The sequence below is a fragment of the Perca flavescens genome, chromosome 2 (genome assembly GCF_004354835.1).
Source record: "Perca flavescens isolate YP-PL-M2 chromosome 2, PFLA_1.0, whole genome shotgun sequence".
NCBI lineage: Eukaryota > Metazoa > Chordata > Actinopteri > Perciformes > Percidae > Perca > Perca flavescens.
In genome coordinates, this window is record NC_041332.1 from 22,286,532 (window position 1) to 22,302,404 (window position 15,873).

At 41.3% G+C, this 15,873-nt stretch overlaps 1 protein-coding gene across 2 annotated transcripts in view; it reads right to left on the reverse strand.

Annotated features, from left to right (window-relative positions):
* ptprdb (protein tyrosine phosphatase receptor type Db) overlaps positions 1 to 15,873 on the reverse strand; it is a 103,914-nt gene that overhangs the window by 76,300 nt on the left and 11,741 nt on the right. For both annotated transcript variants that reach the window (XM_028592642.1, XM_028592634.1), the window contains exon 2: positions 4,121 to 4,270. In XM_028592642.1, the coding sequence (XP_028448443.1) occupies positions 4,121 to 4,205 (85 nt within the window). In that variant the 5' untranslated portion in view covers positions 4,206 to 4,270. The remainder of the gene's footprint in view (positions 1 to 4,120; positions 4,271 to 15,873) is intronic.

Genomic DNA, 15,873 nt, shown 5'->3' on the forward strand with positions numbered 1-15,873 from the left:
AAGATAAATAATTTTTCGATACTCATAGGATTGGATTTTTTTGGTGCCATAAAAGTATTGATGTTCGGTACCCAGCCCTAATTTCAGTGAGTCAGGCAATGCCAATCAATCACAGAAAAGAAACACAATCCATCTAAGAAAAGAATGCTTGATTCTGTTTCACACCCTTAACTAATCCCCCAGGGCAGAAACCTTTAACCTCTGGGACCCTGCCTCTTCATCTCATGCCAGTAAATCCTAATGGTGCCTCATCCATCAGCAACAAGGAGCCATGAAGCTTGCACGAAACTAGATACTTATCGCAATCTAATCTCTTGTCTACTCTAAGCACTACACGTGCTTACATACATAAACATATAAAACAGACAACTACAAACTACATACTTACAGGGACACACACATGCATGTGGCACAAAACATAAAGCCTTACGGATACAGTATGCCTGAACTCACAAATCGTTAACACACATGTATAACAGCTCCTCAGCCTTCTTATGTTGCTGCCAAAGTCAAGTCTTGAGCAGATTTATTTACACGGCCCAAAATCCCTCATCACAAATTTGCCTCAAAGTGCATTATAATCTGTACAACATACCACACCATGTAATGTATCTTTAGCAAATATGGTATATTTTCAAATGTATCACATGCATCAAATATGAAGAAAAAAAACATGTGTATAGCTTTGTGTGCAGGTGCAAGGCTTATTACAGGGTACCTTGCACATTTCAACTGGCCCTAAATAAAACTTATTTATAAATAAACTAATTAACGCAAAGGTTTGGGGTTTTGTTTTTAAAATTATAAATCAGCTGATAATGTGAAAAGTCAAGCCCAAACTGAAAACCAAATTAAAAACTACGCTCATTAAATTTACAAAAAACAAGCCTGCCATGTTGTGGTAGAACATGTTACTTTTTATAGAAACCTATACCTTTGAACTTAGAACCTGAGTGAAAGCTAAATGAAATATTTGCAGGTAACCAAAAAAGGCTCCTGTCTAAGCATTTGGTGTTCAGTGCCTCGCTCAAGGGCTCCCAAAGTAAGTAAAAGTAGCGGTGCTGTCACTGTGGGAGATTGACCCAACCACCTTTTAGATTCCAGTCAACCTCAAGACCATGGGAGTGCTGGCAATATGGTTGAAGGTTGACAGTTCAATCAGTCACCACATGAGCAAGTTCTCTTTCCAATATTATACTCAGGCCTAATATGTCATGTGTGAAAATGTCATATTTTCAGTAGCTGAGAAAAACTGTTCTTTTAATTATGTGGTTTTTCAAGCTTTGTGGAAAAATGCACAGCTTTTATAACACATAAATGATGTAATGCAAACTGAGGCTAAAGAGTTTCACATTACCAAGAGCCTCCCTGGGCAGAATCCTAAACCACTGCTCGGATTCAAAATGTACAGACTGCTTACTAAAGCACTGGGTTGCCACTCAGCATTGTCTCCTTACTGTAGCCTCTGAAAAAGGAGCTGTTTCCTTGTGTTCTGTTGAGCGCACACACACGCACGCACACACACACACACACACACACACACACACACACACACACACACACACACACACGCTAGTGGAAGAACGACAGCTTGTTGGTTTTGGGGGAGCGAGGGTCAGCAGAAATAACCCTGTTGTTTCCCGTCAACCTGAATGACACGTGAATATATGTAGTTTCTCACACAGGGCATCTCCCTGCGTACATGGAGCAGTGCAGCAGTGGCCCAGTTTGCGACGGGATCAGGGCATTACTCTTAATCCACCAGATAGATGTTATATGCATGCACGCGTACACAAATACACAATGAAAAACAAAAATGGGGGCGAGAGAGAGGCGGAGAGAAAGAGAGAGTAAAAGAGGAATTTTAAAAAGACAAGCTTTCACAAGCAAAGCTCAGTGCACTGCGTGTATCGTTACACCAGCGCTTGTGTGCAGAATGCACATATGGTGCAGTGTCATGCAAGGTTTCCAACTATGCACATGGGATATTGTTCCATCTGATTGCATCTTAATACCCTCAGTCCATTAGTGTGTACTGGATTTGGGTGTAACTTGTGTAGCAAACATGTGTGTTGATGGTGTCAAAAGTTTAATACAAAACGATGCCTCTGTCCAGACATAGAGAAGCAAACTAAAATGTTGCCTCTATTTTGTAAAACCCAATTCATTTGGCACTAAGTTTGAGTGAAGGTAAGAACCACTGAAAGCAATTTTTCAGAGTGCATTTAACATTTGAAAAAATTTACGTGTAGACACGCAACAAGCAACAAAAATGACTGTGTCAACATTTCAACATTCAAATCTCTGAGTCCCCACTGTTGATATTAAAAGAGGCATTGTACGTTATATACAATGAGATAAAAAGAGAAAAGAACAATCTTTCCTCAACCCCCACCCCCTTCCCCTCCCCTCAAGCTTTCTGTCCCTCCTTTCTCCCCAGATTATATGGATGTGAAGAGAAGAGGCAAGGAGCGAGCAGGATAAGAGCAATAAGAGAAAGTCACAGCGAATGAGACGAGGGCACAGGAAAAAGAAAAATATAGACAGAGGAGACAAAGAATGTATCCTTTCCACCCTCTGTGTGTCTGTGCTGCTCCCCTAACTGCCACAGTGGAAGTCTGGGAGCATCATCGTTTTGATGGATGACTGGGCCTTTACTGGCCGACCCTGGAACTTACACAGGGGACAAGAGGGCAGGAGGCTGAAAGGAAAACAAGAGTGGTTTGTGGATGTGTGTGCTTTACTGAGCTCTGTGTGACCGTGTTCTTTCAAAACATTGCAGGACTGGGATGGCTGACTCAAGCCTTTACTTGTGTGTTGGTGGCGATGATATATGTTCAGCATCGTACAACCACAAGCTTGGAGCTACGCTGCGTTTTTTTCCAAAAAAAAAGACTGTTTGCTGCATGTTTTATCTGGTTAGCAAACCTGACAAATTGGCAGAGAAGTCATGCCTGGCCAAGACTTTCTCTTACACAGTTAGAAACCCATACTAAGTATGTTAACATGCACACTAGTAAGTACACTAGAAGATGTTTCGAAAAAGCCAAAGACGTGAAAGAAGTGAAAGAAGTCACAGATGATCAGAAAACGTGATAATATTGGAATCACATATTGGGCCGAATATCGGTCAAATATAAAGGAGGTGGTTCTACCAGGGTAAATGGAATGTGTGATTATTTGCATGCTTTAAATGGTTTTGGCTTAATGGAAAGACATTTTATTTATTTATTTTTTCTGTACTGTAATAAAGTAATTTTTAAATTCAATTCATACCCAGAGAGATGAATTACCAGGTGACTTTATAAGTTCCATGTAATATTCCAAATATGATTAAAACTGGGGTTTAGACAATTAATCGATTAATCAATTGAAAGATAATGTAACTATTTTGATAATCTATTAATGATTTGTTATTTATTAATATTTTTAAAGACTCTGGGAAATGGTGATGGACATGTTTCATGTTTTTCTGATAGTTTATAGACCCAACAAATAATAGAGAAAATAATCGACAGATTAATCAATAATAAAAATAATCAATTGTGGCCTTAATTAAAACCAGCATACAACTCATGACAAGAATATTAACGTTCATGTCCCTGAGAAATACATTGGACTAGCCACAATCAAGCACACGCGCACACATGCACACACAAACGCGCACACACACACACACACACACACACACAAACACACACAGTGTATGAACACAATTGCACAAGCAGTGGAAAAAATTATCTGATTTGCCATATGTGGTCTGACTATCCATGCCAAGTAATACTGGGATGGACGAAAACAGCTGGCCTCATATCAAACCTACCCAGCACACATTCATACACTCACACACACACACACACACACACACACACACACACACACACACACACACACACACACACACACACACACACACACACACACACAGACACAGACACACATATATACAGTGGTTTGTAAGAGAAAATCAAGGCCATTCCAACCCTGCATGTGTTTGTGTACATGTACGTGCATTCAAAAGATATGGTGTGCATATATAATTTTAACTGTTTCTCTCTATATCTGTGAGTAAGTGTGTGTAAGAATAAGAGTATATGGGTCTGAGTGTGAAAGGACTCACAGTCGGCATCAGCGAGGAAAAGGAAGCTGAGGAGGAGCAGGCCTGGACTGGCAGAGTGCATCATGGGATATGTCGACACATGCATGCTGTATCCACCGTGAGCTCACTGCCTCACTGTATGACAGGACGATAGAAACAGGCCCTCACAACCTGGAGAGAGAAAGAATGGATGTAAAAAGAAATGCATTCGACTTTCAGAGAGTTTCAGATATTACATAGTCTGCGCACACACACACACACACACACACACACACACACACACACACACACACACACACACACACACACACACACACACACACACACAGACTTGAAGTGTGTAAGTTGGCTCTAGGCCTTACGCTCCAGTTATGCAGCTGCCTCTACTCTTCTTGCTTCATTAGGACCATCCACTCATTGCCGGAGGTGTGTTTTGGTTGGTGTGTGTGTGTGTGCGCTTGTGTGCATGTGAGAGAGTTCACAAAGTAGCTGATGAATTTCAACTTACAGCAAACATTTAGCATTAAAACATCAGTCAGCTTCTAAAGTTCTTTTTGTTTTTAAATCTCCCAAGTAAGCACATTTTTTCTGCTCTGGTTTTTACCCATTGCATAACAAAGCAGACTTCAATACCGGATTTCTTCCAATGTAAGTCAAATCTGCATGATTTCATATTGATGAAAATGAATGAATGGCTTTAACATGAAGGGGTGGAAAGATGGAGCGAGGGATTGATGGGGAGATTAAAGTGGGAGGAGACTGATCTACTGGCTACGTTGCACAGTGTTGGGTCAACGTACAGCTCAGTGTCTCTATCCTTTCATCCTTACATCACTCCTTTCCTTAGACTCCCTCTGTCTCCTTTTTTCTATCTTTCACGGTGTTTGGTGTTTTAAGCCCCCAACGTCGCCTTCCAGGCAGCGCCGCAATGGTTACGTTTAGGGTTAAGGTTAGGGTTAACTGCCTGGAAGGCGACGTTGGAGGCTTAAAACACCATCGAGCATCTTTCACACACTGGTTTCTTTCACTGTTTTGCAGTGTCCTTTCTTGACTCCCCTGTCCCTTCCTTCTTATTCATATTGTCTTTTACTATTTACTATTACTGTCCCCCAAGCATTTTTCCTTCTCCTTCCCATCAATCAGATGTTTACTCCCTCTCTGTCCCTCTGTCTGTCCCTCTGTCTGTCTCTCTGTCTGTCTCTCTGCCATCTGCAGCGCCTGGTGTGAGAGTCTAGCATTAGAAGAAATTTCCCAACTCAAATCACATGGCACAATAAGACACGGCAGACCACTGCTGCTATCCAGAAACAGACAGTGTTAAGTAAGAGACGCTGAAAGTGAGCAGAAGCAAAATAGGCAAGGCAGCTTTACTTGCATAGCACATTTCAGCAACAAGGCAATTCAAAGTGCTTTACATAAAACATTAAAGGGCAATTAAAAACCAAAACATACAGTATGTTAAAGAGAATATAAAAACAGCTAAAAACAGAGACAGACGATGCCTTTGTATAGCATGCATTTTTGCATTAATGAATGTGCGGGCTTGCACTGTAGGTGCTTAAGGACTAGCTCAAGGATACTGTATGTTGATACCTCTGTATGTGCATGTATGTGTATACTACCGCTTATTGCATGCATCGGTGCTGAATTGCTTTTACAGTATAAGTGTGTGTCTGTGTGTGTATGTGCATGCTTGCAGCTGTGTGTTCCTGTTGGTGCATGTGTTTGTGGGATTTCCAAAACTGGACAGAGTCATCAGCAGCAGTAGCAGCAGTCTTAATCCCCTTCACTTCTGAACAAGCCATCTGATTAAAAAAAAGACAACGGGGGCAGGGGTAGAAGAATGGCGGAACCCAGAGCTCTTGGCATCCTTGCAGCTAAAGCAGCAAATAACTAAACACACACTGGATTTTCCACTTGGTTTGGTCTGAAACAATTGCTTTGAGATAACCTAGATCTCTCACTGCACAAATGAAGTCCTCTGCACTAAATCACAATGTACAATATTACAGTAGATATGGGAACTCTATACCATATGAAAAGGCATATTATTCAAGTACCTTGTGCTTGTACTCACAACCCAGGGAAATTACAATTTTATATTTTATTAATATATTAATTTTAATTTAACGTTCAGAGAGTATTACTCTTACTTTAGTGGCATTTCACAAGTTATTCTTTGTTAACTGGTGTTTTAACCAATGTATTTCCATTTTAGAAAACAATATCTACAACTACCACAGCTTCTAAATACTGTACTGTATATTTTACTGTAATCAGCATATTGGCAATTGACTCTGTTCTCAACAGAGCAGTCATGTGCATATTTGTCTATTTAAGCCACACACATTTTTGCTTTTTTTTATTAAGACGCTGATCACTGTTACAAAAGGGAATGTGTCTTGGGTGTGTGTCTGTGTGTGTAGCCACTAATCACTTTGGCTGATTCAATGTCACTGGAAAAGCCTGCATTATTTAGTATCTCGCTTCACAGCATGTCACGTTAATTAAAGAGCTAAGATAACGGGGAGCGAGAGGCAGATGAAAAGAGAGAGAGATGAGAAAAAGTTGTGTGGAGGGGGGAGAATGAAGTAGAGTGGTAAACAGAGCTACGAAACAGAGAAGAAAAGAGACGCGGGATGGAAAGAAGACAAAAAGGAAATAATCTGAAGACACACACACACACACACACACACACACACACACACACACACACACACGGCCAGGTACCAGATTGTAATTTGGGTGGCTGTTGTTGCTAGTATTACCGAGGGCCTAACGGGAAGCCTCCCTTGGTGCTTGAGCCTCTGCTGCTGCTGTGGATCACAGTCCGCTATAAGCCATTCACTTACATTAGTCCCTATCACTCAATAATACACCGTCTGTCTGGCAGGGCCTGCGGTGATCAGTCACACTTATCTCTGGGATAGCTTCTGACAGAACAAAGACTGACTCAAAGAGTGACAGACCGGCTTATGTTTTTTCACAGGACAGACAGTAGGACGCATGAGGAGGGGGAAGAACATGAGGAAAGGGAGGAGAGAACAGAGAGAGAGGAGGACTTTAGAGAGACAGGAAAGTTGGAATGTAAGATTTAAAGACATTTTTGTAACGGACAATGTAATGGTTACCCAAATATTTGGCTTTTTGGTTTGAGACAGTGTAATAACACGCATTCTTTAATCAAAATGGGTTTAAATATAGCCATAATACTTAAAACCACCGGTTACATCATTAACAGATAACAAAAAAGCAATATTAATCAAAAGTTGTTATTGCATTAACTGGCTGTTTATTGGATTAACAGCTTTTATTTATTTTTGTCCATTTAGAGGGTAATTTTTATTAAGTTATTACATTATCAGTTGCTACAGAGCTTAAGAGACAAAATTATTGCGAGATGGAGCTGAAAAGTTGTGAGATGGGGAAACAGCAGTAAAAGAGAGAATACGATCCAAAAATGAAATGAAAAGAGAAAGAAAGTGTGGGTGGACGATGAGAGAGAGAAAGCGTAGGGTATACTACAAAGTGAAGGCGTAGTAAAGCTGGAAGGGACGTTGAGAAAGATAGAGACAAAGACAAAAGACAGATCCTAAAAAGCATAGCTTAAGGCAAACTGTGCCATGGAACAAGAACACTGAGTATCCTAATTTGATTTGATATTCCCAAAGCTGAGCCACCAAATGCAATTAGACATGCTAATTAACTTATTCTATTTGCCCTGTTGAAACAGTGGCAGACTGACATAAATGTCAATGGAGAAACAATTTGTATTTGTTGCATCATAGCGCTGCATGGCAAACAAGATAAGCTGAGGGGAAAAAGCAAAGTCGAGTCCCCCTCCTTTACCATTAAGGATTGTGGTAAGCTCATGCCATAAGAAAAATTTTAAAATGTTTGAGCTGGTGTGGTGGCTGTCAATCTAACTGACAGCACTCAATCTGGACTCTGACCTGTTTATTTTAGACCCCTTGGGTCCACAACTGTATTGCCATGTCCCATTTTCGTTTTGGATTTTTAAAGATTATTTTTTTGGGCTTTTTCAAAACTGTATTAGATAGCAATAGATAAACAGGAAAGGGGGGGGGAGAGAGAGAGGGATGACGTGTAGAAAAGGGCTGCAGGTCAGATTAAAACCCCGGCTGCTGCAAAGGACTCAGCCTACGTGGGGCCAAACTCTACCATGTGAGCTGGAAGTTGCCCCAGCCACCATGTCCCATTTTCAGGAGTGCTGTCTAACTGTCTTATAAGACAGTCCTGAAAATGTTTTACAAAAATGAACAACTTGTTTCTTAAATTCTTCTAATGTCAGCCTTTTCTCTGTCTCAATTTAGACAGTTTTGACTAAAACTTTGATTATTTGAGCAACCAAAGAAGTTGAAGATGCCCCGTGTTACTCACAGAATAATCTGCACTCACTCACAGCAGATATATACTGTACTAAGCAGTATGGACATAAGATTTGAAAAATGCCAGAAAAATAAAACAGCCTCTCTCATAGCACAACAAACAAAAAGAGTGTTTGTATGTTTACACACACACACACACACACACACACACAAACACACACACACACACACATACACACACAGCATGTTTTCAAGAGAAACTTTATCTTTAAAGGCACACAACTCAGTGTCAGTGTCTGTAGGGATGGCTGCTGATGACATCATGCTGTGACAGAGATTTTAATTGCGCCTGTATAGGTTGACTCACCTACTTTTAGCACCCAAGAGCAACCAGTGTATGTAGGTACTGTACTCTAAGTGTGTGTGTGTGTGTGTGTGTGTGTGTATGTTTGTGCACAGAAAGAAAGCTCCAGCAAACCATCTCTTTAATATTCACTAAAGTGAGTCAGATGCTGGCATTGTGTGGGTAGAGAGGCACATACATCAGCTGTATTTTCTACAGATTCATATGAATATCGGTTCATGTGAACCTGTCTGTTCAGTCTGTTCAATCTTACTTTTAATTGTATCCAGCGGTAGCTCAGTCCGTAGGGACTTGGATTGGAAACTGGAGGGTCGCCAGTTCAAGACTGTGGACTGGTAGCTGGAGAGATGCCAGTTCACCTCCTGGGCAACTGCTCGGGGTGCCCTTAATGGGCCGACCCCTCACTCTGACATCTCTCCATTGATGTATGTATGTTTGTGTGTGTATTTCAGGCCTGTGTGTAATATATCAACAGAGTGTAAACATGTAATATCATATACATTATCAACAGATCAATACAGTATCTCTTCATCAGAGCTGCAGACTTTAGCTGTAGACACTTTGACTCAAGCTGAACTAAGGACTTATGACTTGCCCTAAAATACTTAAAATAACTCAGATCAATGCCACACTATGTCCTGTAGTTTGGACAGCATTACTTTCCCTGAAAAAAAACGGATACATGCAAAGATGGAGTTTATATGAAAGGACATCGTAGGGGTAGGGGTTAATACATCATTTGTTGGATAAGAGTGATCCCTTAACTTCACTTATATAGCTGTGAAAACAAATGACCAAAGAGTAGATTTCACTGGGAGATGGAGTCCCAAAAACTCTGAGTAGTCATTTGAGTCGGGCTTTCAGGACACTGGCAGAAACAAGAAATCAATAAGACAAATGGAGACGAGAGGAAGGGAAAATGTGATTGATTGAGATGAGGATTCAGGCTGTCTGTCTGTATTCAACTTATCACTTCCTCTAGTATCTAAAACACTCTGTCCTTCCTCCCTCCCTTACACCTTCATTTATTCCTTCCTTCAGCCTGACCTCATTTTCTTCTTTTTCTTTTCACCAACCAATTCCTCTCACTTTCTATTTCACTGACTTTCTTCCTATCATCCAAGGCCCAAACAAACTCATATTTCTCTTTTGTACTTGTGGTCTCACCTATATCCTGTTACTCTCTTATATAAAAGGAACTGGAATGTCAATAAAATACCCTATTTTGGGGAGTTATTACATTCCCTTGTATCCAAAATTCCACAAATTCTGTATACCATAGCCAAGGTCAAGTCATTTTAGATTGTGAGTCCAGCCTCCATTTCCATCCAGAATCCATTATTCATTTTGATTTCAATGTTCACTTTGCAGACATTACTCTCTTTTTCTTGATTGTATTTCCTTGATGTTTGAATAAAACCTTTTCAGTTGGTCCTCCCAAAAAGAAGCCATGTCCTTTTCAGCAGCTAGTCGCATTAAAGCGGCCTGGTCCCAACACATGAATGATCAAAATCCACATTGTTAAGACATTGTTGAATAATGGCCAGACCTTGACAATGGAAGAATTTGTGAGCCTGCCTCAATGAATGATGTTCAATAGACATTTATATATCACAGTAAACATTGTTATTGTTGAAGCAGACAACCCAAAGACAACACGTTTGCATCAATTTATTTCAGCAGCTGTAAAGCTGATAAATACTCTGTTCATTGTCTTGGCCTCAGCAGACACAAGCACCATAACACCATCCCGCCAGCTCCACTGACTGCTTATGGACTGTTGCCTTGAGGCAGGCAATTTGATCGCATCAATAGCCGTCAGAGCAGAGAGCCGCGGTGTCTATGCTCTCTGATTATCAGTTACACAATAAGTACAAATCCCTCCCACTACTACTTTCCACCGGTCACCATTCTTTTCACCTCTCTGTCTGATGTTCTCTGACAGAGCAGCTGAAGTGTTCAAAAACACCTGGACCTGTTTATTGTCTCTATTAACAAGCAGGATTTCATCAGCATTTAGCCAGTGGGTGGTTCCAGTTTTCCCATTCTGATGATAAAGTGTCCCAGAAAACAGAGCTGAAGTGATGCCTGAAGAAAAGTGAAAACTATGCACTAAGCAAAGTGCTGAATGTGGCCAATCGAAGGGTTAAGCCAGCTGTGACTAACAGGCCCACGCTGGGGCTCTATTGAACCATCTCTGGCAGCCATCCATATTGAGAGAACAAGAGATAGTGGGAGAGAGAGAGGTAGACGGAGAGGAGCGGAGTGAAGTTGAGTGGATTAGCAAGAGGTGGGGGGATGACAACATGTAATTACCTATTTACCCAGCCTTTAGTGGAAAACCTCATCGAAGGCTAATTGAGCGGTGCATTAGTGAGATATCGTAAAGATAGCAGCAGGACTGCAGAGGAAGGGACGGAGGGAGGATGTGAGAGGAAGATGAGATATGAGCACCAGCTGAGGGGCAAGGTTAAGAGAGGGAGGTGGAAGCTGAATTGTACAGTGAGAAAGTGGGGGTGAGAGAGGAAGGAGAAAGTAAAGTAATGTGGTGAAATGTGTAGTGATTCTTTGTCTGTCACTGTAACTTGAGCTCTAGTGTTATCTATTTTAAGTAGCAAAGTAGCAATAATACAATAAAAAATGCTCAAACACAATTCACGTCAAGTTTTACTGAAAAGCGCATCAACAGCAACTTACTGTATAAATTCATCATATTTATGAGCTTATTTAATGCTTTGCATGTCAAGTCTGACTGTAAATTACTAATTCATAAAATGGAAATATTTGAATTAAAAATACCAGTACATAAAAAAGTGCACGTATGTACTGTACCTACTGTAAATACTTATTCCATACTAGACTGATATTGTCGTCCACGTACGCTTGCGTGTGTATTTTTATTTCTCATTGTGGCCATGATACACGCTGCCAGTGGCATACAGTAGAGAGCCTTTAGTGCTGGGGGGAAAGTGACACATTGGAGGCAGTCATCTCTGTAATGTGTTTTAGAACACGGATGGATGAAGAGAAGGATAGATCTATGGATGTGGCCCCGTAACATGCTACACATACTACTGTAGGCTACCAAGGCTGGAAAACAAACGTCAGGCGCACACACACACACACACACACACACACACACACACACACACACACACACACACACAAACACACACACACACACACACACACAAACACACACACACAGGCTGGGTGACCTCCACAAGCAGGTGGAATAGAGCAGTAATAATTTACAGGCCTTGAGCAGTTCTCACGTCAAATAAAATATGGATTTCCTCTAGACCAGGAGCGGGCTCAACTTCAATAAGTTACTGGACCTTTTATCCACACAGTGCTCCGGTTATAACCCATCTCCCACTTCCTCTTCTATTACTATACCATATAGACTGAGAGTTAAATAGGTGATGGTTCTTCGGGGTGGAATATGCAGTGCAGCCTCTATACCTTCCACTTGTGGCCCTGCTAAGAGTGCATTTACTTGAGCTCTTCAGCAAGAAGCAAGCATGCACCCATTCACATAAACAGCCAAACACACATTCAATGCCCCACAATGACTGAGTGCACCTCCTTTTTTTGTTGTCAGAGGAGGAGGAGAATGGGTAGGAACCACGCAGCAGTTCATGAACCCTGCTTCATGCATTCATTGAATTCCACGGTGCACCACAAGTCAAGAAATCGCCTTCCTATTGTGAAAGAAAAACACGTTCCTCTCCAATGAGCACTAAAGTGACCGCTGACTTATGCCAGATAAAGAAGAGCTCTGTGTGAATGTACTGTATAAGATGCCACACAATTAAAGACACCCACATCTCTCCTTTTCATCTTTCTCAGATTCAAGCTGAGGGAAAGAAAACCTTAAGTAAGACTTAAACCTATTGATATCTGCAAAAGAAAGAATGACTTTGACAAGTCAACTAAACCATAAAGAATAACAATAACACCACCTTGAAGGTCAAAGGGGAGGCAGTGGACAATTGAGTCCAAAAATAAATTTCATGATCAATGTTCTCCAATGTCATGTTCACAACGGCTGAGAGAAAAGGATGGGATTACACAACCCTTTTCCTCAAATTGATTTTGTCCAGCAGAGGAGTGGGAGTACATGAGAATGACTCAAAATAAAATGCAGGGAAATGCAAAGACAAGGAACGCTGTACATGGATTTTTGAATGACTGTGATGTTTCTTGCAGTGCATGGCAACACACTGCAGAATCCTTGCCAACTCTATAATCAACCATAACTATTATAATTAGAAAGACAACATGTGCCTGAAATAGAATGTTACTGCCAATTTAAGGCAGGGAAGAAGTCTGCTCAGAAGTACAGCTAAATGCTTGTTTCTCCTTAACTAGATGTCTACAGCATACAAAGATATGCTAAAAGTATACATGCCAGGATCACAAAATGATTAGCCTTGAGCTGTGATACACACTTTGTCACATACAGTCACAGAGATGTCACAAATTTCTCTGACTTTTACTGTGCAATGTTCACATATATCCACATGCTGCTGAGAGTAGGCTACAGTGTTTCCAAACACTCATATTTTCCATTGGTGGTTACTTTACATTAATTATTAAGTTGCATAGCTTACAAGGACAGAGGTCTGACACAGGGTGCGATTTGTGAAAAATTGAGGGGATGTATTTTGATCATGCACAACAAAACAACATGCAAGAATTATATCCCCCTTCCAATACCATGGATAGTGCCACTCAGCCAGACATGCCAAAACACGTATTTATGAACTTCAATATTCAATGGAAATTTCAAAATGAAAACCAGACCTTTAACCCAGGAAACACGTGTTTGTTCCTCGGGAGTGTTTTAATCCAAACCACGATCCTTTTCCTAAACTTAACTAGTCGTTTTGGTGCCAAAACTTAACTGTCGTCGCCTCCGCATGACGATCACTTTTTCTCTGCAAAATTCAACTACCATGGCCCCTGAAAGGACCGCCATCTGGCGGTGCCTGTAGCCGGCTCACAGTTATCTATTGGCGGCTAAACACATCTAGCAACTGCCGCTGATACGACGGACCGCTGTAGCCAGTGTCACGGAGCTCTGCTCTGCGACTGAACACATCTAGCAACTGCTGCTCGGATTTTATCGTTCTATCGCACAACTGTTCGCTTTACGGTGCTTTACTTAGTTTAAAATACTTCTACTGATAATATGGTCTATTGGTGAAGTAGCATTGATAACTTTTTTATCTCCACCGGGGATAAATTTGCCAGAAATTCGTCAGGGTTTTCCCAGGCTAGGGATATAGACCAGAAAGGGGGAAATCTCACAGATCCCCCCGGCAAATCGCACCCTGGTCTGACAACTGGAGAGAAGACGGAGATAAAAGAGACAGAAAGAAAGAGGAGTTCTCATCCCTCCAAGTTAAAAAGTGAGACAGGAGAGAGAGAGAGAGAGAGAGAGAGAGAGAGAGAGAGAGAGAGCGCAAAAACCACATCCACGTCTTGCTGAGTAATTAAGACTGGGGACAATAAATATGTAATGGGGGCTTTTCACCAAGTGCGGCTGCCTCTCCTTCTTGGAGATGGGACCGCAGGGAAACAGGCCCAGGAAGAACGACTAAGTACACTGGCCATTAAAAATGGATGCAACGAACAGCGGCCGTGACTGGCCCCATCGACAAACCACCCTGAATGTTGTGATGGGAGTTGCCGTGGTTACAGGTATACCAAATGGTCCTTGGTTGTCAGGGTGAATCAAATCAGACATTCGAGCACCAGAGCCAGTGCCTCCACCCTTCCTAGGCTTGCTGGGCCACCCAACTGATGATGTCATTGAGGAAGGAAGTTTGGACCTGCAGTGAGTGTGTGGGTGTGTGTGTGTGTGTGTGTGTGTGTGTGTGTGGGGGGGGGGGTTGTAAGAGATGGAGACAGACATGATTTCCCAAACAGCCCACTAAAAAGGTTCTGGTAGCCACTATCAGAGCTGCATCTGGATTCAGCAAGTTATATAAAAGCAGAGTTGCTAATTTTGAAATCCATGAGTGACTACTGTAGCGTTAAACAGATTTGAATCTCATTGCTTATTGACTTCAAAAACATGACTTGAGTCCTGCGTTGATCTATCAGTGATGTAGTATGTTACTGCAAATTTGCTGTGAGACTATTCAGAGAAAGTGAAATAGAAAAGAAGGATATTTCTTAGAGAGAGAGAGAGAGCAGTGGTAAAATAAGTACATGTGGCCTTTACATAAAGCAATAGGACATTTTCTTATTTGTTTTCTGGTTGGAGAGGTAGATGAAAAGATTGATACCACTCACATTCAATATAAGGCCACAGCCAGCAGCAGCCGGTTGTCTTAACTTAGCAATAAGACTGGAAACTGGGACATACAGCTAGCCTCGCTCCATACACAAGTAACAAAAGCTGCCTACCTACTTCTAAAGCTCACCAATTAAGACATTATATCTTGTTTGTTTAATCCCTATAAAAAACTGTGTAAAAGCGCAGTGATAGCAGTTTCCGCTGATTGCCTGGCAACTGCTCTCAGTCATGAAATAGTTGTTAACACCCTGTAACACTTTAGTTTTTGTACGGATTAAACAAATGAAACACAATTTATGAATTAATGAGCTTTTGAGCTGTTTGGCTGATTTTGTTACATGTGGACGGAGCCAGGCTAGCTGTCTCTCTGTGTTTCTAGTTTTTGTGCTAAGCTAAGCTAATCACCTGCTGGCTGTAGCCTTAAATTGAATGGACAGATAGGGGATTGTTAATGGTCTTCCCATCTAACTCTCTGCCAGAAATAAAATATTAAACTACTCCTTTAAGTAAAAGAAGAAAGTGTGACCGGGTTGGCTCAGTTGGTAGAGCAGGCACACATATACAGAGGTTTATGCCTCGACGCAGGGGTCCAGGGTTCGAGTCCGACCTGTGATGATTTCCTGCGTGTCTTCCCCTCTCTCTCTCCCCTTTCTCACCTAGCTGTTCTGTCCATTAAAGGTGGAAAATCCCCCCAAAAATAAATACCACATTAGTTATTCCATTACATGTAAAATCCCTGCATTGAAAATGT